Source organism: Conger conger, chromosome 4 (genome assembly GCF_963514075.1).
Source record: "Conger conger chromosome 4, fConCon1.1, whole genome shotgun sequence".
NCBI classification, from domain to species: Eukaryota; Metazoa; Chordata; class Actinopteri; order Anguilliformes; family Congridae; genus Conger; species Conger conger.
In genome coordinates, this window is record NC_083763.1 from 62,417,273 (window position 1) to 62,443,314 (window position 26,042).

The following is a 26,042-nucleotide window of genomic DNA, read 5'->3' on the forward strand; positions in this document are numbered from 1 at the left end:
TTTAAGGACCATGTTAGTCTCCATTTTACCTGCTTTTTCTCCACTGTGTGATTTTTAGAGCTTTGACAAGCGAACGTTTCAAGATCCTCTGAAAAAGGTTTCTGCAAGGGGTCTCATGGCTTTGCTTGCAAGCAGTCCAAGTGCGCAGACTCATGCATTGAACGGTAGGCCTGGGTACCTGTGTACTCCTAAGTGTCACTTGCCAGGAGGGTATAAGCACACTAGCTACCAGGGAACTTTCAGTGACCAATTGTTGTCTGTGAGTGCTGACTGCTCTGTGTTAAACGATGTGGCCTCTAGTGTGGATGATACTCACTGAAAATGAATGTCCTGCCATGTGTTTCTTCCACCCATGAACTTGGTCAGCTGATTTCACTAATTAGTTCTACCTCCTGGCTGAAGAATTGGGCTAATTTGCAAATTCTGGTAATTGGAACAAAGTGCTGACTTTCCTGAGCTTCAACTACACTGACCCCTACACAAGTGCTGGTGGAATAGTGGGTACACAAGAGACTAGTACAGCTACATATTCCAAATGGGAGAGTGGGAGTATTTTAGTCTGTTCATGACATGAAAATATATATAGTTAATATAGTAAAAAAATACAATTATTAAAAAAAGATTACTTTCATAAAAGTTGTTTGCAAACTGAACGTGGTTATTTTGTCTTTTAGCTGGCCTGATTGACAGCTCTGTAGAGCAAATGAAGCAGAGATATACACAGCTCCATTTTGAGTCCCTCAAACCTGGAAAACCTGCACAAAGGAAAAAGGTATGTATTGCAGTATATTATAATATAACATGGTTTGGATGACATATTGTTTCAAGTTAGAGTGCTATGTGACAGATGGAAGTTACATTGCCAGCAACAGAAGAAAACAGGGCTGCCCAACCCTGTTCTTCCAACACAAACAAAGCACACCTCATTTAACAGCTAGAGATCTTGTTGAGCTGCTAATTAGAAGAATCAGGCCAAATTTGTTGTGCCAAATTAGGGTTGAAATGAAAACCTACAGGACAGCAGATCTCCAGGAACATGGTTGGGCAACCCTGATCTAAATTAATTAATTTACTTAATTTGAAATGACAAAAATGGCCTTGGTATTTGTCTAGTTTACTGTGGGTTGAGTTCTGGTTGCTTTTGACATACTTAATGTATTTTTTATGTACCAACAGGAAGAGAGCTGCATGAGAGAATTAAAAATGATTTTGCAAATACTCAGAAACTGCCTTTATAATCATGATGAATGCAAAGTAAGTATTCAAAAAATATATATATTTCCTGAAGGAATAATACTTTTCTGCAAATTTTTGTATTTGATTTCTGGTTGAAAATAGCCACCAACTACTTATCTTTTTTTTTGGCTCAGAAAAATGATAATGACAATATGTGTACAATGTGTATTTGACTGAATGGGATTACCAGAATTCTTTGGCAACTCTGGTTATGTCATAACATGTGGGACGTGTGAAACGGTAGATTAGCAATGAAATCCAGACGGACAGAATCAATTTTTTGAATGTTCACACTTACACATTCTTACTCTGTGTTTTACGCAACGTCACGCTTTCCACCCAATGAATGCCTGCTCCTCTCTCTGTCACGCCCAGACCGCCGCCTCCGACTCGCGCCTGGGGCAGGCTGCGCACGCTCTCTGGCCCTGGCTTCTGCTGGACGACCCCGCCATGGAGGCAGCGCTGGAGCTGCTCTGTGTCTACACGGCCAACTGTACCGCAGGTGAGCCCAGCCCTGGGGCTGAGGGAACGAGTGCGTGTCACGCCCGCAGCGTGGTTCCGCGTCCCCTCCCGCCCTGGCCTTGGGTGGGGATTTGATTGAGTCGGGCCTGGCCTGTGAGGGCCATTGTTCCCACTGCGGCCCGTTTGCGCCTCTTGGCCGTGCGCTCGTCCACAATGGGAGCGACCTGTTTCTGCGGGGGGGCTGCCTCACTGTGCTGTGACTAAAGCGTAACGAGCATTTCTATTCACTCCAGTGCTGCTACTCGCTTGTGGTCTGCTTGCTCTAATCCAGTGAAAATGCATTTTAAGATGCACTTGTGTTTTGACAGGTAAGATAAATTTAAGTAGCGTTAAGGAGCTGTACATTTATTTGACCCAGAATTGGAGCTACTGCAAATGGAATATTGGAACTTTTTCTGGAAGTTCAGTTTACAGTTGCAGTTCTGCAAAAATCCAGTTAATTCAATCAATATTTAGTCTACTTAATCATAAAGCCCATGTATGTGTAGTAGTTCATGTGGGCCCAAAAGACCATTGTGCATATACATGTTCTGAGTATAATTTTAGCTCTTTTTCCGTGCACTAAGTTTATATAAACCATATTTGAGTTTATGGAAAGTACTAGCTGGCAGATAAGGCAGGAAGTGGCAACACCTGTGTCACTTTGAGATTACACTTCACAAAGTTATCTGCCTGCTTTCATTCATATTGTGAAACAATTCTAGTCCTTTGTGTACAGCGTCTGAATGGTTTGCTGCCTGGCAGTTTGACTGAGCTACCTGCCAAAATCATGTGAAAGATACTATATATGGTGTACAGTATGTGGTATAGCTAACACCTAAATACATGTTATCCTGTAAAATATATGTTTTGTTGAAAGATGGTACACGTTATGACGCATAGAAACAAACATCAAAAACAAATGTGGTGTTTTAGTATTTTATGGTCAGAAACAGAACCCAGCAGATGATGATAAAGAGAAATCTGACCGCAGATGATTTGCTCAGTGGAGCAGTGGGCAGTGAGAAGTGAGGGTGTGATACACAGCCACAAAGTGAAATGAAATGAAAATGAAAATTCACAGACTGTCTTTATCGGAAATAAGGTAGATACTGAGGCCAGACTGAGTTTAAAGTAAACCAGTGCTTGCTTTAATTGCGTTTGTGTTTGAGTTGATGATGGTGTCTTGGCAGACAGTGTGTATGTGAGGAAACATTTAACAAGGAACATTAAAAGAGGTGCTAATGAATAAATGCATCCCTAATTGTGTCAAACAAGACATTGAAATTATAGTTTTACTGTGCACATATAGGTACCTGCAAGTAGTTTCATTACGCCCACCCTTGGAAACTGGCACTGCTCGAAACCTCACTGTTGGTAGATAGACCCCACTGTTACAGAGATAGAGGTGTATTTCCAGTTTTCTCTCAGTGGAAAATGTCTGTTATTTGTCTGTATTGCGTAATAAAGGGCTTGAAAAGAGTAATTGTGTATGTTGCCTAGGGTTCACATCCTATTTGCTGGTTAATGGTTGTTTAGTTTCTACCAAACCTCAAGATAAAATTGCATCATGTGTAGGCATACATTACAGCAGGTTTGCGGTAGATGACATTAAGAATACACTTCACTTTGGATCATCACATGATAGAGATTATATAGAGCTTTGGAATAGTCTGCTCCTGTATGATACTTGAGGACTTAATGATGAGGATATGCCTGAATAAAATATAAAATATGTTCTAGATCATTTCTAGTGAAAGTGAATCTTTTAAGGTCAATTTTACACTTGCACAAGAATGTACATTATTTTCAAATCTCATTGAAAATAATCAGTGAATTAATACCTCTGTAGCATTGGTGTTGGAAACCTTTTGATAATCACTGTTATTATTAACTTACTTTAAGAGGTAACTTACTTTAGTTATATTTCCTTGTTCTTTAGTTATAATTGCATTATAGTGTAACTGTATTATTCTAAACAGTGGGTTTACAGGAAACTCTGACGTACAGGAAACGTCTGCCTTCATGGACTGAGGGGGTGCAGAGCCCTTGTTAATACACCTAAATGTGTTGGGTTATTCATGTACAGTAAAATATACCTCTATTTTATGCCAGTAAATTATCTGAGGGGGTGGCCTGTAGCGTAGTGGTTAAGGTACATAACTGGGACACGCAAGGTCGGCGGTTCGATTCCTGGTGTGGCCACAATAAGATCCGCACAGCCGTTGGACCCTTGAGGGTCTTAACCCTGCATTGCTCCAGGGGGAATTGTCTCCTGCTTAGTCTAATTAACTGTACGTCGCTCTGGACAAGAGTGTCTGCCAAATGCCAATAATGTAATGTAATCTGAGATAAACTTTAAATACAAAAGTAAAAAGTCCATAATATGAAGTAGAATTAAAACAATTAGTTCCTTATGGTAGGTATGTACAGTACCTTCTGGTATAAACCATTGCAGATTTTGTACAGTCACCTCAATACACAGTAAAGTAAGTGGACCTGCCACTATATGACTGGGCCACTATAGGGTCAGTGGAGTTGGGACTGACACACAACACAACAACTCTGAAATTAGAGAAGAAATGCCTTTGTTACCATTTGCAGTTACTGTATGAAGCATTGAACATTACTGCCGGTTGCCCATAGTTTCAGGTTGCTCGGTTATTTACACTTGCAGTTAGCACATTTCTGTTGCTTGCTGTGGTGGGAACAAATAGATCAGTTAAAACCTTATCATTTTGCACAGCTGACGTTATTTCCTTCAGTAGCTATCTCTTTTTTGTACATTCCGTTTGTTTTTTGCTGGATTTGTAGTTTGTATTTGCCTGTTGGTAATTCCTTGTACATTGAGACCCTGACTATGAAATGGTGACTAGGAATTCATGACTCAATTCTCTCAATGTCTGTACAGCAGATGCTTCCTACCACATTATAGATATGTACCAGTTACCCACTGCTACGTAAAAGTGGGAGCTGTTTTCAACGTGCACATGTCAAATGCCAAGAAGACCATATGCACACTGTGTGCCTATTTGTAGTTATTGATTTGTGTATTGTTTATATCAGAAATATCGCTTCAGAAGAACCATTCATAAAAGGTGACTCCAAAGGACATGTACGTGTAAAGATCTCTATGAAGATTGGTGTACAATGTTCGCTCGCAAAGCTGTCCAAAAATTCATCCTGCTGATTTTATACCTGCTGCAAAGCTGAAAATACGGTCTTTTTAAAATATGTCTGTTGTTTAAATGTAATACATAGCGCACCTGTGGCATACTTATGAGTTATGTGCTTTCTTCCTGAAGCCTGCAGCTCGCTGTGTGGCAGTCACACAGGGCAGGGCCCGTTCCCGAGAGGCCCTACAAACAGCTCTTTGATGCACAGTGTCATGAAGCTGGCCTCCCACGTAGCTCCTGAAAACAGCCTCATCCAGCACCTGGCGTTTTCCCTGCTCTCCAACCTGGCCATATCCCGTGACTGTAAAGGGCTTCTACAGAAGGTAAGAGGTCACCTGGTGAGGCAGGCAGCCTGCCAGCCAGAATCCTCGTCCTCTTCTTCAGTAACACACACAGTCTGTTCTGGATGTTTATACGGTAGTCCATTGACTAGAGATGGCAAATAACTAGTGCTAGTAAATTAAGTCTTTCAAACTGAATGACTGGTTGACTGATTTAGTTCGATTGAGTTTTTTTAATTTAAATGCAATACACATACAGTCTCCTTCAAACGTATTGGAACAGTAAGGCCAATTTTTTTTGTTTTTGCAATACACTGAATACATTTGGGGGTGAGATGAAAAGATGGAACACGAGACAAGAGTTCAGAATTTCAGCTTTTATTTCCTGGTATTTACACCTAGATGTGTTAAACTACATAGAAAATAGCACCTTTGCTATCAGACCACTCCATTTTTAAGTGAGCAAAAGTATTGGAACAGAAAGTATTTAAGTAAATGAAAGTTAATAGCACTTAATATTTGGTAGCATATCCCTTGCTTGCAATAATTCCTTCAAACCTGCAACCCATTGACATCACTAAACTGTTGCATTCTTCTTATGCGATGCTTTCCAGGCTTTTACTGCAGCCTCTTTCAGTTGTTTGTTTTGGGGGGGGTTTCCCTTCAATCTTCTCTTCAGGAGGTGAAATGCATGCTCGGTTCTGGTGATTGAAGACCTGTATTGTGTTGGCAGTGTGTTTTGGGTCATTGTTATGCTGCATGAAGAAGTTCCTCCCAAATAGTTTGGACGCATTTCTCCATAAGTTGGCAGACAGTATGTTTTCTTAGACTTCTGAATTCATCCTTCTGCTACCATCATGAGTTACATCATCAATTAAGATTTGTGAGCCCACTCCAGAAGCAGCCATGCAAGCCCAGACAATGACACCGTGCTTCACAGATGAGCTTGTATGTTTTGGATCATGAGCAGATCCCTTCTTTCCCCACACTTTGGCCTTTCCATCACTTCGGTAGAGTTTAATTTTGGTCTCATCAGTCCATAAAACTTTGTTCCATAACTTCTGTGGCTCATCTCTGTACTTCTTTGCAAATTGTAATCTCAGTCAAATTGAGATATATTCATTCCTGCCCTGTAGAGATTGTTTGTAACTATCACTGACTGATGTTTTGGGGTTTTTCTTCACAGCTCTCACAGTGTTTATCAACTGCTGTTGTTTTCCTTGGTCGACCTGTTCGGTGTCTGTTTCTGATGTCTGTCTGTATGCCAGCTTCTTTCTTTTTCAGGACATTTCAAGTTGTTTTGCAAGGTATCCCATGCTTGTGGAATGGCTCTGATGGATTTTGAGCTCTTTTCTAAGCTTCAAAATGGCTTGCTTTTCTCCCAAAGACAACTATCTGATATTCATGTTGGTTTATCTTTTCTAACACAAATTCAGTCTTCACAGGCAAAACCCAAAGCTAAAACCAAGAGTGCACATTCTGAACTATTTATTGTTGAACCAATCAATCGAACAGGACACATCTGGGCAACAAGAAACAACTGTCAGTCACATGTTCCAATACTTTTTCTCACCTAAAAATTGGGTGGTCTGATGTTCTAAGTTGTTTAACAAATCTATATAAAAATACCAGGAAATAAAAGTTGAAATTCAGATCTGTCATGTATAACTTTAGACCTCAAACTTAATTGTCTTCAGTGTATAGAAAAAACTAAGGAATTGATGGTTTGGTTCCAATAGTTTTGGAGGGGACTGCTTTTTTATCCATCAGGATATTCCAGTAAAGTCTCATCCATTGCAGTCCTCAGTCAAAAACAGGATCCGTTGGTTTGAAGGACCAATGAACACATGAGAATAAATCGCTTGATCAGCCTAGTTTATGAGAAATTGATGTTTTGGAAGAACTTCAGCCCACGTTCTTGTATAAATTAACATGCCAAGTCATTTAAATGATGAACATTTTGGATTTAAGTTATATGGCAGGAACATTATGTTCTGATGGTGTCCTTGGATCCAACTGAATGTGTACATTGTATAACTGTATTTACATTACATTTACATTTACATTCATATTTAATAGAAGTTTAATAGAATAATTTCTCTCTTGCCTTCTTAGAGCAATTTTCTGCAGTATTTCCTGTCAATTCCACTACCAAAACCTGGTTCAAAGAGTGCTAACCCATCAGTGAGTTTGTGGTTGAAGCTTCTGCTGAATATGTCCTTCGGTGAAGATGGTCAGCAGACCATACTGAAGATAAATGGCAGTTTGGAACTGCTGACAGAGATGTCACAGTACAAACACAATGGCACCAGACCAGCAGCCCTGCTCATTCTGCACAATATCTGCTTCAGTTCTGCCAATAAGCCAAAGATCTTGGCTAGTGGTAAGTGCATTGAAAATGCTACACTGAGGCTACTCAGAGTCACTAAAACATTTTAATCTAATGGATTCAGATCAGTTAAGTATGAGTTCATGCCAGTCTATTGGACATGTAATTGTTCTTGGAAAAATGTCCCAATGAAGTGTGTGGCGCGGTCCATAGGGCAGAGGGCATTTGTGAGTCCCCCTACAGGGACCAGGTCCGATCTCTGAGCTGTGATCCCTTCTCTCTGTTACATTCTCTGCTTTCTACCTGTCTGAACAAAACGATGTTCCCTAATCTGCTTATTTTCAGCATAAAAATTGGCCAATGTTCTAGGATCCAGATATGAACTAAAATTCTGATGATGCATACAAAGTGTTTTTATTACATTATATTTCAATCACTTGGCAAACATTCTCATCTCAAGCAAAGTACTGTAGTGGAGGACATCAGTGTTTCTCGCAGGAATACAAAAATGTACGATCACCTAGAAGGCACAGAGATCAGTTTATACTCAATAATTGTTATAGCAACCAAACAAACAACAATTTTTACTGTGTTGTGTGGACAAAGGAAGTGTAGCGTTCTGTGGCCGAAAGTGTGAAGTTAGCCATGTCGGCAGAACTGCATTGTTGTAGATAAATATGGCCTGAGGTCTGAGGTCTGAGGTGGGTTGATCGTGCATCACCATCGAAACCCTTTCATTATCGTTTGCCTTTCTCTTCAAACTTTGGTGAAAATTAACCTTAACTATAAATCCACCCAAGCTAGTTAGCAAATAATTACACTTTTGCCAATACAATCATGCCCTGGTTTTAAAAACTGATTTCCTGTAAAATCATTGTCAATACTTATGTACATTTCCCGCTATAAATGTATTCTCTTGCTTACAGCTTATTAATACATAGGGGTACCTTCTGCCATAATGCATTTAATGCATTTTGAAGTAATGGGAGTTTGATGGTGTTATTAAGTGTAACTATAAATTGTCTTTCAGATAAAAGTGTTGGGATGTTGGTGTCTTGTCTGGAGAGCAAACTGCCGGACATCCGTGCAGTGGGAGCGTCCGCTCTGTGGGCACTGTTACACTACAATCAGAAGGTAAGTCACACTGTCAGTACATTCTGTCCACTCCTGTTTCCTGTTTTACTGATGACTGCCTGTCTCAGTCAATTATGGACTCCAGATAGATTTATCATGAGGTTGTTGTTGTTTTTTAGTAAATGTAATGTGAAATGTGTTACTACAAATAGGGAATCTTTATTTATAATTAATGGTGTACAGCTATCTAGTGTCATGAAGTGTAGTGAAAAGTACCACGCTTTTGCAACTCTTTAGCATTTTTGTTGAAATGCATATTTTTATTTTAAAAGCTATTTAAAAAACTTTATACAAGTACCCCTGTACTTTCAGGTGCACTTTGTCATAATGGTTATGTTAATGCTGTATTTGTATTAAGCCAATCATACTTGTGCTTGTTTCTTTCTCCAAGGCAAAGGTGACTTTGAAGTGTCCCTCTATCAGAGCTAAAGTTGATGAAGCATATACTTCAGCCAAAAAAGGTACATGCACCCACAATTTTAGTGATGTGAATGTCTTGGATATCCTTCATATTGTTGTGCTTGGGAATGCAATCTATCCATTCAATTGCATACTGTACATCAGTCTGTTGTATGTGATAGTGTATTTTCTTTATTTACAGAAGCAGAGGAGAAGAAAGACGAAGCATTGAACTCCTATCTGCTGAAGTGCCTTGGGAAGCTGGCACATCTGTTAAATAACTGAGTGTGCTAAACTCACTGATCCATATCACGTTCTGTATCTCAGACACCATCCCAGTCAACATAAATGTCTGCAACTGAACATAACATTTTTATAACCGACTTTTAAATGTTTTTCAGGTTTCATAGACCTTTTTGCTTTTGTAATAAAATGTATATTCGTATTTATATTTTTAATGATATTGTTTATTGATTCTGTTAAATAAAGTGGGGAGAAAAAAACGTAGTGCTGTCTCATTTATAAAAATTAAATAAAAACATTATTATTATTTCTCGAAGAAAGAAGTGACACTTTACATTACGTAGCGCCAATGGCAGTGCTGTAGAAATGAGGTGAGGGTGTGTGTGGCGTGGAGATGGCTCTGCCGAGAGTAATATCTGACGCAGCCTGAGCAGCTCATGTGCAACAAATGGGCTGTCAGTGTGGCTCAAGTGCCGTTCTGTAGTGCTTTCAAACAGGAAGTGCTGGGTGAAGCTCCTCGCGCATCAATGCTGCATTCATTTCTTCTGGCCTGCCGTTGAGTGGAGTAAGATGAAGAAAATACAAAAGGATTGCTGGTACTTCATGGTACTTATGATTCTGCTCGGTTCTATCAGAGGTAAACTCCTTATTTCTTATTGGTTTTTTTTGCTTAGTTCTTAGTTTTGCTTTCGGTCTACAAACAGGAGAAAAATCTATATTTACTGCATGTAATGTGGAATTACGAGTGTGGTAAGGCTTTCACCCTCATACAGATCATTATTCCAAGTTCACATTGTCACGCAATATATGCTTGTATAATTGTGTAAATTAGTTGTACCATTGGTGAATTTTAAATTCATATTTTCTGAATTGTATATTTCATATTTACAATTTCACCGAAATTATATTTAAATGTAGGTTTTCAGTTGCTGTAGTTGCATATTTAATAATTGCCCCACTTGATCGTATGTATGGTAATGTAAAAAGAATATTGGCAATTGTTTATTTTGGACAGAGTATATTTTTCAACTCATAAATGGTTCCTTTGATATGTATTGTGTTTTATAATAATTAATTCCAGCATTTCAGTTTATGCAATATGCTATGCCTCCTGTTACGTCTTTGTGACAGTCCTCTGTAAAAAGCGCTATACAAATACAATAGAATTGAATTGAATATTATTCAAATATGGAATGGTATACCAGCTGAGAATAAATTGTTTCACCAATATCTATTGAGGCCCGAATTAATGAATTTAGTTCTTCTAAAATATTTGTTTGTTTATTTTTTGGAGTAAATATCTTTCAAGATGTTACAAAAAACATTTTTCAGATGCATGCTCAGAGAAGCTTGTGGACTCCATGGTGAGGCTGGAGCGGAGTATAACTCTGGAATGCCTCTGTCCTTGGAGTGGAAACCTCAGCATGATAGCCTGGGTAAAGATGCCAGGAAAGAAACAAGTCGCCGCCTTTCACCCGGAATTTGGCCTTGCGACATCTGATGAATACAAGGGAAGAGTGAACTTCTTGACCTCCTCCCGGATGGATGGAACCATTACCATCCTTAACACCACGGCCAGTGACGCTGGACTCTACCAGTGCTCCGTGCAGACATTCCCCAGGGGATCGTGGATCAAAAACATACTTGTGAAACATCTAGGTAGAAGAAAGCCTGACTGGCTCCATTATTGAAATGTTTTTTTCGCACAACATTGTACGTTATTGCCTTCTCCAGTAATAACCAGACTTTCTTTGTTTTTCAGTGGACATAGACCTGAGTATGGCAGACCCTAAGGGTGTTAAAAAGGGTAACACTTTCCTACTGAATTGCAACTATGCGGATATGGGGTCAGTCTACAACGTGACCTTCGAGAAGGTCGGGGAGAAAGGCATCGACACGATAGCCCGGTGCAGTAGGGTGGAGGGGAGGGTGGAGGAGACCTTCGTGGGAGTGGACTTCAAGGAAAGAGCACTGGTGAACTGTAGTGACGTGCTGGGCATCAGCCTGAGGCTGCTGGATGTGACAGAGCAGGACGAGGGGTTTTACAGCTGCCACTTCAGCGCTGAGGCCAGTGGGCAGACCACCACGGTGTCGCTGACCGTGTCAACAGAGGGTGAGGGAACTCACCTACCTTCACACTCTCATTGTGACCTAAGCTGATCTTGTCAAAGGGGTGAAATCTGTTTCAATCTGCTCAAAGATACAGTTTTTATCTGAGATGTATATACATTTTTATTGAACCAAGTTTCCTTCACATCTACAGTATATAATCTAGTGTGTTGCTGTTGGTTATAATAAACAAGACACGCAGTCTAAATGTAAAGGTACAGTATGAAGGCAGGCACATTGTAAAAGTTTGTAGTGACACATTAGGGTATTTTATCTGTAACGATGTACAAACAGGTTGGGGAAGTTCACAGGATGTGGTAAATGAGACTAAATTTCTGCCTTGGTATTGAGGGTGTGGGGGGCTCGGTAGCTTGTGCAGATGCTGAAAGCCTGGTTGAATGTAAAGGCATTAATGTCATTGTGATCTTCAGACTGTACCTCTGAATTCAGAAAACTGTCAGCACCTCAGAAAGGGGGAAAAAAAGGTGGCAAAAGTCCTAAAGTGCTTATCCCTTTTGTGGTCTCAGCCTGTGGTCATTCTTTTTTATTCTGAAAGAGAAACCAAAATAAATATTCTGCTTGCCGTCCTTATATTTCATTGTTAATCTCATTCCATTAAAAGCAGGCGAAAATATTTGTGAGTATGTGACATAAAATTAGAAAGTATCCAACGTGCTTCTTTTTTCCCCCAAAACAGGTAGTTCTATGAGCATTTCTCCTGAGATCTACATGTACATATTTATCGGAAGTGGAGTATTAGGACTTATTTTAATCATCTTGGCGACCACATTGATTTGCTGGCACAAGTACGTTTTCTTTTACCTATTGCTTTTTCTATTATAATAAAATGTAACTTAGTAGTGCCACTGACATGTATAGTAGTGAACTACTGGCAGGTGATGTGACAACATTTATCATTTTCTGAAATGTAGTATATGAATTATATTGTTCAGAACTTTCACATTGATCTTGATAGTAAAATATATTCATTATATTTCTACTGTACATTTATACTATAGAACCAATCTGTTAGCAAAGCCAATCATGTATTTATATAATTTAGAGAATAGTGATTCTAAATAACCTTTTGTAATCTCCTGTATCTTTTAGGAGAAAGAAGAGGGCAAAAGTCAGAGCCAAGCTCCACCCTATGCAAAGACGGGTAAATATTAAATTCCATGGCAAATAAGGATCTAGCCTTTCTTAAGTAAAATGGGGAAGTAACGACATTAACCTTATCTAATGTACTAATGCCTTCTGCTAATGGGTAATTCATTGTAAAGCAACAAGGTTCACAATGAATCAGTCCACCAATGATCAAAACTGTAGCCTCGGATACTTGTTTTGTTTCCCTCCACTGGCTGCATCTTCTATTTCTGTCTTTGTAGCTGATCAACAACTATGAGCAGGCAGCTCTTTATGACAAAATGAAAAAGAAAAACAAGCACCAGGAAGAAAGCCAAGTGTATGTCAACATACCACGACAAACCAAGAGGAAGACATAAGATCCCTTTCATAGCTGTCTGAGATGTGATCACCATTCTAATGAACGTTCAAGGGAAGTTTAAGCAGGACCACGGGCTCTTCCCACTGCCCAACTCAGGAGACATCTCCAACTGCACCATCCCGTTTCCCTGATGTCATCATTAATCTGATTTCTTTGAGACTGAGAATGTACTGTACTGTGAATTTCAGGGAACCTAACCTAATTTAGAAGCAATCATCCTTTTTCAAAGGTGTTCTTTTACAGCTGAACTCTCAATACACAGCACATAGATTAACAGACTAATTTATGCTTTGCATAATTAATGAAACTGCGTACATGGGGAAATCAAGGTAAAAGCAATATTGTTCCAGTAAAAAATCTACTCACCCATGTTCCTGTTCTGCATAATATGGGCAATATAATCTAATAATTAAATTCCATCCATAATTTTTTATATACATAATAAATATCACTCCGTTAAAAAGATTTGGCAAGATTTCTTCTGAATCTGTATTTTACCAAGCCTCTGGAAAATGCTGTAGTTGACTGTGAAATGGAAGTGAAAATCCACTGATGGAATATGAGAGAGAACATGAAAATGGAGAAAATCCTGAGGAAGGCAGTATGTTGTGCTGGCCTCACACCCCCAGCAGTGACTTTTCAGCCCTGAAACGGTTGCCCTGTTGGGGAAGAATAACCATACCCTGCAGCTTCAAAGGACGAACACTTCTGGCAGCCGTTCCATTGTCAATACACAGACAGAAACGCACACAGAATGGTGGCAGGTGTGTTGTCCAGTGTCAGAAGACTAAAAAAGCAAGACAATGTTCCTTCGGAATACAGGGTCCTTCACTGGAGCCATTTGTTATCCATTTATTCATTTCGCTCCTCTCCCCCCCCCCCCCCCAAGCATACTTGTCTTGTGAAAAGTGATTTATTTTCTGGAAATTACATTTCCAATGTTGTCTTTCCTGTAGTGTTGACATTATCGTCTTAGAGCAGTCAGTTCTGTGTAAGACTAATAAGAGTACACATTAAGTTGGATCAGAACCTCAGGAAATGTTTTCTTCGTCTCCTGCAAAAACATTCAGTGGCAAATGTGCTGTAAAGGTGTTACTGTAACTAAATGTGTGCTCTGTGTTGACTAAAAAGGCAAGACTTTGCTAAACCTTCTTTGTGCTGAACTATTTATAAAATAAATACAAAACATGCAGACTTGTTTCATTACAAGAATAACGCGTAGTGTGTGTTTGAATTACAGCCATTGTAGATGGAAAGTCGTTGCAATGCATTATATTTTATGTTCAATATGCACACCATAAAATGTTCTAGTTATTTTATTTAATTTGGTTAAAGAAAAATTACAACAAAACCCAATGGTGAGGGGGAGGGGGGGGTGTGGGTCATGACATAAAAAATAAATGTATATTTCAACACAAATTAGTAATCACACAACAAACTAAAATAGACCACCAGTATGTTGTTATAATTAAAAATAAACAATTGAAACATGATTAAACTGAACCTAATTGATAAAACAGTACACATTGAAAAAATGACATAATACATAGTTGTTTAACAGGCAACAAACGTCTAGGTTTTGGGAATAATTTTCCCTTTTTCAACACGTTGTAAATACTCCATGTAGGCTAAATTAGAATTGTGTGCATGTGTGTGTGTCTACACACACACACATACATAATTTTATATGATCTGTATCATACACTAACTATACATAAATACTGAAAACCTTTCTTAGAAGGGCACATCATTTGTTAATCAAACCTAAGTCCAGGTTAAATTCTTTCACATATAATGTGTTAAAATATAAATAAATGGACAAACAGGAATTATGCACGTGTATCTCTGACGTGATTCTTCATAAATACACAACACAAAAGCAATGCAGGACTTGGGTTATGTTCCAGAGATACTTAAACACACACAGTAACAGGTCAATTGAACTTGACTCACAAATAACTTCTGAACGGATGTTGAATTCTGTTGTGCCGCAAACATGCTCTTTAGGATATTCCAATCAGGGTTTGGTATTTGTATGAACATTTTAAGTGTGTAATTACTGAACTTTGTTCTACTTTGTTTTCTGGAGGTTTGGGCATAGATGACCACATTTGATTTAAAAAGGCACTTGATAATTTTGGTGTACTATTGTTAAAAATGCATTTGAATAACTTTTATTTGTTTATCATTTATAAATAGCAAGACCCATAGAATACAGACAATTATTAAAAGGAATAATAGACAACCATGAATGTGGTTGACCGAGGAAAGAACAAGCTATTATCTGTGCAAGAACTGCTGCGTGCATGTCTTCCCCTTTCCAAAGACAGCTATGAATAACTTACTGTTACAGTATGTGTTCACATGGGCCATTAGAGGACTACCAAAATTATCACAGTTTCAAACACTCGATGTGTTCTCTCTGGGTCCAAACAGCAGAGAACTAGAACGTCATACAGTAAGTAATACAAATTAAGCAGTTACAGAAAAAACACATTTGAGTCATTGCCATAAAGGGGTGCCATGAAAAATCATGAAATAAAAGCGCTTAACTTAAGCATTGCTTTGCAATTATAATGCGATTGAGATTACCCCTGCCTATGGTGAATACCTTTGAACATGTATGACATCTAAAGGTGTCTCAAAATAGCATGTTTAATAAATTACCTGGGTCCATTTTTGGGAACTCTGGTTTTCTAAATTATTTACTGCAGTAGTTGGTAAGAGGAAGTGTTGTCAAATATATGTCTGCCTTATTCAGGGTTCTGGTGTGATTATCAACTAAATTGAGTTGTCAACCAAAAAGTACCAAAAAATAAAACCATTTTACATACAAGTATGGCTGTTGCTCTACAGACCTCATCAGTATTATCAATAGGTGAATTTCATTCCTATAATCTTACTAAAGGATTGGAATGTCCCATCTTGGCTTGATGAAAAATATTCAGCCATTCAGCGCCGGTCATTGGATGGGTTGTGGGCTGTTGTTTGATCCATAGCCACTAGAGGGAGACAGCGCTTGCTCCTGGCCTCGAGTTGGGCGCTGATGCTCGTTACTGCTTTGTTCTGAGAAAAAGCTGTGGAAAGTCTGTGCCCGGGGTATGAGCGTCATCGTCAAGCTTGGCCCTGTAAATAAATAAATAAATTAGACTGATGGATGGATGACAATTGTGCATCTCTCACCCAGCCTGTCATGATCTGATAAGGCTGTAGGGTATAATTAGTGGAGCGGTTTGAAAATAAGAATGACATAAGCCATAAATTCCTGACAGAAGATGAGTAAGCTCCCTGCTGTATGATGAGCTGTACACACATGAATTAGGGTAGTGGACCTGTGGTGTAGGCTCCAGCAGAGACCTTACCAACAACAAAACAGGACCCTGCAGGTTACATTTAGTCCTCCCAGTGAGGACCTCACAGTGTGTCACTCAAATTTAAAAATATAATTAAAAAAATATAAATTCATAAATATATTTCTGCCTGCCCTGGCTTAGCCCAGGACGTTGTATCCCTTTGTAGCTCTTCCATGGTGTGAAAGCCACTCTTCTGCATCGGCTTCTTCAGACCGCAACAGTTGTATGTGCTAAGGGAGTACGTGAGAGTGTGTGTCTGCTTGTACTTCTCGAACAGCTTAATCCTCTATAAAACCATGTTGCAAGAATAATTGTGGAGTCAACTGTCCAAAAACATTATTGTTTCTCATGAATTTAATTATACTGTCGTAAAAATAGAGGAAAAGGCAATGCAACTATAGTACTTCAATATATGGCTTTTTGTAAGGTGAGGGATTTTATGCAAATGAAAATGCAGAAAAATACCCTTTGGTGATTTGCAGCCGGATTACAAAATTCATAAGTCCGATATTCCCTCAGCACTGGGCTTCAGCCTTTCATTCAGTGCACCTAAACAAATGCAAGGACTCCCGTACTCCACTTATTACACAAAGTTTTGTATAAGCAAGAATGAATCCAGACCTATTTACAAAACATGAGGCCAATCAATCACTGCAGCACACCAGGCTGATCTGCATCAGAGGCCATGTCCATCACTGCAGCTTTGCCGTTTGGTTAAATAAACATGAGAAGGAAAGGCATTTCTGGCAACACTGTATATTTAAATAGAACCAAATTCTACTCAATTCATGATCAGGTTTTGAACACACTAAATCACATTGGTTTAGATACTGCATGAAGAAAATGGATGTCATATTTCCTTAGTGGCATAATAAACTATACATAAAAAAACAGGTCAAACAAGGATACAGCATCTCAGTTTCTGTGCTTTTCTAACCCAATATATTTACAGTTACACATTAATTTCACAAGTGCAAGTTTTTTTTTGTTTTTGTCATCATTCAAGAAATTCCCAGGGCATGCTAGGCCCAATATGCAACTGTCCTTGCTATTTAGTAAATAGAGATAATGAATTATTGATTTGATTAGGTCATCTGATTATATTTTATGTATTCATTTTTAGTAGTCTGCTAGCACTCGATAAATGGATAATTGCGCAGCCCTTAATTATTTTTTTATTGAACCAATTCCATTTTATTTTTCCTCCCTTCTGCAATGTTGATTATTTGTAGGCATTTTCAATCACTGTCACTATATCACATATAACCTTTGCATAGCTAAGGTCTGGTAGGTCTAGACTAGGTACGGTATTGTTTTTTTTCCCCACTCCGTAAAACACATTGAAAAAGTAAATTAAATGTTATTCCCACAAAATATGGTTAGGTACCTCTCACCAACAAGAACTATTATGGGGGGGAGGGGGGATCTTCAAATACCAATGAGCCTATTATTTGGTCAAAACAAAACCAACAAGTTTAATTCTACAATTACTGCTGCATTCACTCTAAATGGACTGCATTTATATAGCAGTCCATTTTATTATATTGTATTAGCATATTCTATGGGGGGTTAGGCATATTGCTCAGGGACACTTCAACACAACCAGAGGGGTAGCCAGATTGAACCGGCAACCCTTAGACTACTCTTAGCACCTGAACTAATGTCGCCCCTCAAGACTGTCTGACGAAGGGTCTGAGAGTCAGGTCAAAATCACTGCAGCAGCCTCCTTTATTTCAGAAGATGGCAGATGTTTGGGATGGCGGGCCACACCAAATGCTAATGCAGGCAGGCTACAGGGGCCCAACTGGCCACAGTTGCTGCTCTGGTATGATGAGGTGGTGGAAACGCAACTAACTGAAAGGACAAGTGCTTTAGCTGAGCACATCCCCTGGGAAACCAGCAGTCATTATGGTCATAAAAGGCCTAGCTAAGGCCATTGTATGTATACTGTAGCTTATGAAAAAAAGCAGCTGAATAGCTAAACTAATCATACATTAAGCCATTATAGCAGCTAGCTAGGAAGCCAGCTAACTCTTGTATTTTACTAATGACAGTAGGACACCGTTAAATTATTGAACTGCTGTGTACTGCATTTCAAATGCCAAATTAGCCATTTTGAGTGCTCATTAACAGTGAACCCTGAGGATTTTGCTAATGCTAGGAAAATTTGTGTTGCAAAGGCTTTTAGCAGTAAAACACTACATTTCCTGGAACATTCATGGGGAACAACTAATGCTATGTACAGTGCCATAATTGACCAAGTATGGCTTGAATAAGAATAAGCATAACCACAACAATACAAATCCTAACACAGAGACACCACATAAAGAGACACAAATGATATAGATAGGAGGCTCAGTATGTTTTATAACAAAACGCATTTCAAGGGCACTTGACCAGAAGGAATGTGACATTTTGCTCACGCTGCATGGCCTCTCTGCGTGTGCGACCAGGCACACTGCGGTACGCCACCTCCCAGCGCTTTGCCAACACAACCCCCAGGACCAGCCTGGGAGGGCCTGATCTTCTGCCAGAGCTCAACAACATTAAACATGTCCCAGTCACCTTGGAAATGGCTGTTAAGCTGCAGCCTTCAGTAGCACAGGCTGTCCCAGGTGCCAGATGATGGGGGCTGGCAGTACAGAGGACAGGGTGGAGGGGGGGAGTGCAGATTCTCAGTGGTTGGTCGCACTCCTCACGGTACTGACTCACAATAGCAATTACAATCAACATGCAGACACTCGCACCCCTGCCTCCTCAAACTGAACTGTTCATCAGTTTGTGCTCTGCTTGTTTTTGGTTTTCTTCTCCTTCATTAAATAGGGCATATGTTGACATCCATTCAGTTTCCATCATTCCTTTTTTGTTGTTGCGAATAGGTCGGATTGGTTCCTGGTGCACTTGAAAAATAGCATTAACTAAGCATTAAAAATTAATAACATTAAATAGCATTACAAAATCCCCTTGTTAGCAAATACTGAAGTCTACTAATCAAATTTACTTTGGAAGGTACTATAAAAATGATTACCAAAAAAAACTTTCATCAGCAATCATTGATTTTTTGCAATCAGCAGTGCAGACATACAAACTGATGACAAGCAGGATGACTATCTCTGTTCAATACTAGTTTCCTGAAATGGGTGGATTGAAACACACAGAGTAATACTCATTTCTCAACCAAGACAATCCCATCTTTTAAGGTGCCAATTTAGCAAGGGGTGAAGATGTGCACCAAAAAAAGAGCGGAAAACCAGGAGGCCCTGGTACATCCATTAGAGGCCGTTTGTTGTAGTAAATGCACCTCCTGACGCGAGGAAAGCTTCGGATGTGGGCCTCCCTGTGCGCTACTAGCTGCTCCAGGCTTCTCTCACCTGGGGAGAGGCGGACAGTGATTTGTCATTGCCTTTTCATTAAAAGGGAAGGTCGTGTCCTGCTATCTGCCAAGGCAGCTGCTGCATTGTGGAGAGCACAAATGGGAGCACAGAACCCCACCTTCCCTCCGTCTGACCTCCAAATGATTCACCAGTCACATCTGTAACTTTAGCAGGTGGGCCGATGTTATCAGCATGCTGTGCTAATGCCCAGTCCACAACCTACGGACTGGTCTTAATACCAGCCTCCTGAAGGATCATCTACGATGGTCCATTAGCATTGCCAATTCTACAGCAGATAACACCTCACATTAAGTAAAACTATGTAATTCCATGGAAATTGTACAAAATTACACTAAAACCTAGCACAAAAATAGTACACTTGTACTTCTCGTTCACTTTTTTTCTGCCAAATTGAAAGGCCTTTTTACAACTTAAAGTGCACTTATCATTTTGGCTCCCCAGTCTTCACATTGAAAAATACTGGAGACTTTTTTTCTTTTTTTTCCCCTCTGCAGGATAAAACTTAGAATATTGTAAGCACACTGATGGAAAGTTTGTGTATGTACTACACACAGTCACCAAATCTGCTGATCAGGTCAATGCCACTGGAAATGGGTCATACTTCATTCACTGCTTGAGGGCATTCTTGGTTGCAGTTATCAGGTTTGAATTACATACTGTTCTCTACATGCCTGTCATGATTTTTTCCTATTAAAATGTGAGGCTTAGCAGTGAGAGTTACCATTTTTGACAACCTGATTTGCAGCATCGCGCACCGGCAGCATACATGCCTGACTTCAGCTACCCGATGGCATGAACTGTGCAGGGAGAAAAATACATATTCTCAACAAAGAACCTGCGACTAAAACGAAGCAGCATGCATTGTCTTTGACGGTAGTGCTCTAGAAGATCCTATTCACATCTGTGGCAAGGATGGCTTACAATGACTTAATAATAATAATAATAATATAAGGTCTAACATTCTGGCTTGATCCCGGCCGAGTGTTCTTTAATTCATACAGAAATAAAAGAGATTTCTATTCTGTTACTCTGGAATTGTTTGTATTTATACAAGGCCTTTTTATGTCTTTCTCAATTGTTATGAAATTGAGCCCAATTTCATGCGTTGGGATAAAAAATTAAAAAAAGCTTTTGTTTGATTTCCATGCCACCTCTATCCTGAAAGCAGTTTTCAAGTGATCACAGGGAAAATGGCAGAGATAAAATATTTATCTTGGTAATTACTCCCTGAGAAAGAGTGGCAATGCCATTCAAGCTGCACTTCATGTGGACTGGTGTAGCTACAGTATACTTATTAATCACCAGTTTCCCCCTCATGGTATCACTTGACTCATTTATGGTATTCATATTAATGCATCAAATATATTACCAAGCCAATGTATGGTGTATTGGCACGGTTATCTACTCAACAACATTAATATAGAGAGACAGGGTAAAATAGGCTGTTCGTGCATTGGCTTACAGGTGTGGTTTGGACATTCTGCCTCCAGCATCTCATTAGTCAGCGACAGCTCTCTCAGTGCGGGCATCGTTTGCCCTGTTCACCCAAATTAACCCACTTTCAGCAATGAGCATTTTGAAAGCTTGTCTTCCTCCAAGGTATGCACCTTTTTGATCAGTGTCCCTATTTGGAAATTGTTTTAAAACTACACACAATGGTGGTGAAACATTGTCCATTTGCTTATCCAGAGCTAATTTTGCAGCTTCAGTTTTACTTACTATCCATTCATACTATTGATTCTGAGTGTGTACAGAGGATGAGTGATGGCACATCCATCTCTGTTATAAACCGTTTGATCTTTCAGGACACAGAGCCTCTGGGATGTCATCTCCTGGATACAGGGGGATGCAATGTGATTTGTGTTATGCAGTAATTGAAAGTATTGAAACTAAAATCTATGCTCCCTCCAAGGAGGTGCCACTATGCAACAATGGAGATTAACGGAACTGAAAAATAAACAAATAACAGCTCTTCAAACCACAGTGGGAAGGGGAACTGTGTTTTTAATTGCATTTCAGGGCTTATGGGTACTTAGTTTAAAACAAAGCATGACTCAGCAATTTAAGCAAGCTGATAGCAAATTCATCTTGTGCAAGATCAAACACAGGGAGGCACTTTGATTGAAAGTCTCTGTCCTTTTTGGAGATGAATAAACTTATGGCCAGTTTAGTGTGCAATTAAAAGCACATTTAAAGTGAACTATGTAAGTTCCAATAGCCAATTGTTGCTGGTAAATTTGGATTCTTGACTACAGCAGCAAATGCCGACATAAATGTCATTCAATAGCTACTTATTGAATTATCTGAATATGCCTGGCTTTTAATGACTATATTTTATTGGCAACACTCACAGCAGATTGATAGATAGAGCATTACATTTATATAGCGCTTTTGTAGACACTCAAAGCGCTTACAGTGATGAATGGGGAAACTTGCCTCAACCACCACCAATGTGTAGCATTTGGGTGATGCATGGCTGCCATTTTGTGCCAGAACCAGCTGAGGTGGAGAGATATTGCCACCTACTGGCCCACCGACCTTCTGGTTTTCCCAGAAGGTCTCCCATCCAAGTACAAACCAAGCCCTGCTTAGCTTCATCCATTTAGCAGGAGCTGGGTGCATGATGGTATGGCTGCTTAGCAAGCATTAGCAGAAGACAAAGACCTTACTGCTTTGCTAATAAATAGCAATGAGGGACATTGCAAAATGGAAAAATACAAACTGTTGCATTTTAAGTTAAAAGTATGGACTGGCATGCTAATGAATGAGGCTAGAGAAACACTGTTTGCAGAGATCTTAAATAACAGGCCTTCATTGACCACCTCTCTCAGCTACTTTCCAAAGAGTGGTGAACATGCATTTTCACAATACAGGGGAAGAAGCATCGTGCTGAATTTACATTTTTAAGGGAGCTAGATTAGATGGATACATGCTTTCTAGATTAGATATTTATATCTCAATATGAGTGCAATAACAGTAGCAGTGATGAATGAACTGCACTGTTTTATTAATACATTGTTTCATTTGTAGGGGCTTCTTTCTAGAGATACTGTTTAAGATGCAAACGATTTACAATTATTGACAAAACCTCCTGAAGGTGCTATGTATTGCTTGAGACAGGTCCATTCACATAAAGCATTACCAAATAATTTACTTAAGTACTGATGGCCAATGCATTCCACTGTAGGGTTCCTTTAATTATGAAAAACAAAAGCACAGTACATTTAAATAACTGAAACTGCCACAAGTCACTAAACACCACAACCCTCCTCAGTTTTCCCAGGCCTGATTATATCAATTGAAAAATACTGTAACCTGTGCATCACACGGTGTCATCCTATAAATATAAATATGAATAAACATAATTTGCAGAAAAGCCAGAAGGGCCCCCAGCAAGTGTTCAGTGTAGCAGGTGTAAATGGGGTCCCAGTATGACGAAGTAACCACCCTCCGCTTTGCACAGCGGAGGGAGTGAGTCATGGCTTGATTTGCACATAAACCTCGCAATGCATTCTTCCCCATGTCAGTCAGCAGCATTCATTTAACCGCATATCTCTGCTGGGAGTTCTACACTTCCTTGTGACAAATGCCTGCTTTAGTAAATGTCTTCCCCATTAGCCGTATTATAGTCGTGTCTTGAGGCATTGTTGTTTTTCCTAGAGCAGTGCTGGAAAGACCTGAACTAGTGTTCCAACGTCTATTCACACACAGTTTATGAATGGCTGAGAGTAAGCTACATATATGAAACTGTGTAGGTGTATTTCACTACATGGAGTGTACATATCAACTGCAAACTCACTTTGTCCTATCATGCCCCTTTTCCTCTTATTAATAGCCTCTTAGTCTTCACCAAAACAGTCCTACAAGTCCCAACGGGAAGCCAACACCACCCATACACTGAGAGAATGCAATCAGGCTTCACCCTAATCCCACAAAGTTGTGAACACCCTGCCCCAATTCAGGAATGTACAATAAAGTGAGAGGAATCTCAGTGTGTATAAAGGCAATCAAAGCATTACCCTACTTCATCTTATTCGCTACAAAACACCTGTCCTGTAAAAACTATTTCAAACTACAATAATGAATGGGATGCATGTCAATTTTCTCAGACAGTGGAGGGAATGCCCTGGTGCTTCCGCTGTTATTTGACAGAGGAGTATGGCAGGTAGTGTTATTGAGCACATCTCAAAGGCAATATTGATTTCAAAATGACAAAATTGCAGTTGCAGTTGCACTTTTCCATTTTATTCATTTAGCTGTGGTGTGGATAGAGCCTTAAACCACCAGATGTACAGACACTTTCAAATGATCATTTGTATTATAGACTAATTGCATCTCAGCACAAAGCCATGCATCACATTTAATCACAAAAATGTAGGAGATGCTTTCACCCACAGCAACTCACATCATGCAAACAGAAGTGCATTCACCTGGTTAATATGTGCAATAGTTCCAGATCTGGCTACATCATCCCAGACTAGCAAGCTATGATGCAACATCACCAAATCATGAATACAACTGAACTATGCAACACAAGAACAGTTTACAAACAGACTACATTGAGCATCACAAACTTGAAAGATGGCTTAAATGAAGAAAGACAGTTGTACTATTTACAATACTAATTAACTTATTTTAGTTTATTTTAATAATTTAGGTATAAATAAATTGCTACAAATACAAAATACCTTTATTTTAATGAAAGAAATGTAAAACCTATATAGGTAAACCTATACATTTCCTGAATCATAGACTCAGTGACCACACGTGTGCAAAATCTGAGGCTGATAGGAAGAACTACTAAAGATTCATGAAGGAAAATGTAAGCAGTGTACCCCTTAGTTTCTCCAAATCAATCCAAATGGATAAATTGTGCATTGTTGTAAATCATTGAATCAACATATATTTTATAACAAATCAACGGTTTTGACTCATGAAACTCTTATATTTTCATCAGCATAGGCAGTTTTTGACCCTTATACCTCAGCCTCATAACAGCTTACTTAACTGTAATTGGCACAACTCTGGTCCTCATGTTGACCAACACAATAACAGACTCTAAAGGCAATCAAAAGCCTAAAATCAAGACTGGATACTGAAAGCATTCTTATACCTGCACTAAGGAAGCGACACCCTACTAAGCTGAAACAGCGGAGAAGCCTACAGTCCATTACAGTCCCTAAAATAGACGGACTTTGTATACAAAGGGATGTAATTCCAACAATGTAATTCCCAATATGGATGTTAATAGCCTCAAATTAAGGGTGACAGTCTGCACTTTAACCTCATATGTATTGCCTCATTTCAAATCTAACGCTTGAGTACAGAGCCAAAAGAACAGAAATTGTACCACTGTCCAAATACTTATGGTCTGCACTGTGCAAGGACGCGCACACACACAAACACACACAAACACAAGAACAAGCACAGTAAGCATTTTGCATGAATGCTATTAATCTCTGTGAATCTCCAGCTCCACAGTATCTTAAGTGCCAACTAAAATCCATGAAAAACCACTAAAAGTGCCCCACCAGCATTATACTCATGGGAAAGAGAGAGAGCGGTTCCATTAGTGCTAAATGTCAGCGGACTGGAAAGCCCACAGGTCCTCTTACCTTGGAAACTGTAGATATCTCCCACACTGCTCTGACGCATGATATGATGCCAGTAAGCACTGCGAGGCAGAGATATTGACTTTGATAGTGTCGTCTCATTTGGACTGGAGTATGTCTGGAACACAGAATGAATAGGCAGAGTTTGGTAATTATACTCTTAGTCACCTCTGAGAGGTGCTTATTCTCTTTGTTTCTTGGTACTTCTCAGTATTCAAGGTAAATTAGCTAGCTAATGATGCACATTACTCATTCAGCTTGGGCAGTATATTACCCTACCTAGGAAAGGGAACAAACAATATTCTATATCATTTGTTATTGTATCAATCAGGACAAACAACTGATGGTAAACATTCAAAATAGTCGATAAGAAAATGCAATGATTAAATTAATGAAAGCACTTTACATCCACAGTTAAACAGTCAAATGTTCCTTCCAATTACTCTTCAGAATATAAATAAAATGTCAGAAGGAATTACATGAATTACATGAAATGACTCCATATTCAAGAGCTGTGAAAACAGAGGTTACCTAACATTATTACAGTATATAGTACATGTACTGTACATGGAGCAAACTGAGAGGATTTGAGATGGATCAATGTTTAGGGAAGATTAAACATAGAAAATAGACTGAGCAAAGGTGTACAAACTGGGCGAGCTGGAGGCAGTATGCAAGCACTTCTGACCTCACTCTCCATCCCCAGGCCCCAAACAGAGAGTGATGTGGTACATGAGGAAACAAATAAAGAACAATGATGTTGCAGA

At 39.3% G+C, this 26,042-nt stretch overlaps 3 protein-coding genes across 3 annotated transcripts in view; 2 read left to right on the forward strand and 1 right to left on the reverse strand.

Annotated features, from left to right (window-relative positions):
- rttn (rotatin) overlaps positions 1 to 9,559 on the forward strand; it is a 35,537-nt gene extending 25,978 nt beyond the window's left edge. The window contains exons 41-49 of the mRNA XM_061240546.1: positions 59 to 164; positions 675 to 772; positions 1,177 to 1,254; positions 1,612 to 1,738; positions 5,043 to 5,236; positions 7,310 to 7,577; positions 8,554 to 8,657; positions 9,049 to 9,118; positions 9,259 to 9,559. Coding sequence (XP_061096530.1) covers positions 59 to 164; positions 675 to 772; positions 1,177 to 1,254; positions 1,612 to 1,738; positions 5,043 to 5,236; positions 7,310 to 7,577; positions 8,554 to 8,657; positions 9,049 to 9,118; positions 9,259 to 9,341 — 1,128 coding nt within the window. The 3' untranslated portion in view covers positions 9,342 to 9,559. The remainder of the gene's footprint in view (positions 1 to 58; positions 165 to 674; positions 773 to 1,176; positions 1,255 to 1,611; positions 1,739 to 5,042; positions 5,237 to 7,309; positions 7,578 to 8,553; positions 8,658 to 9,048; positions 9,119 to 9,258) is intronic.
- A 218-nt stretch (positions 9,560 to 9,777) lies between these two features.
- On the forward strand, positions 9,778 to 14,104 carry cd226 (CD226 molecule). Its single transcript, XM_061240020.1, has 6 exons — positions 9,778 to 9,936; positions 10,632 to 10,958; positions 11,062 to 11,412; positions 12,106 to 12,214; positions 12,519 to 12,570; positions 12,797 to 14,104. Exons 1-6 carry the CDS (start codon positions 9,870 to 9,872, stop codon positions 12,911 to 12,913), a joined length of 1,023 nt encoding a protein of 340 aa, XP_061096004.1. The 5' UTR covers positions 9,778 to 9,869; the 3' UTR covers positions 12,914 to 14,104.
- A 169-nt stretch (positions 14,105 to 14,273) lies between these two features.
- The window catches only part of dok6 (docking protein 6), a 61,578-nt gene continuing 49,809 nt past the window's right edge, over positions 14,274 to 26,042 (reverse strand). Inside the window, exons 7-8 of the mRNA XM_061240089.1 lie at positions 25,279 to 25,393; positions 14,274 to 16,041 (exon numbers count right to left, since the gene is read on the reverse strand). Coding sequence (XP_061096073.1) covers positions 15,878 to 16,041; positions 25,279 to 25,393 — 279 coding nt within the window. The 3' untranslated portion in view covers positions 14,274 to 15,877. The remainder of the gene's footprint in view (positions 16,042 to 25,278; positions 25,394 to 26,042) is intronic.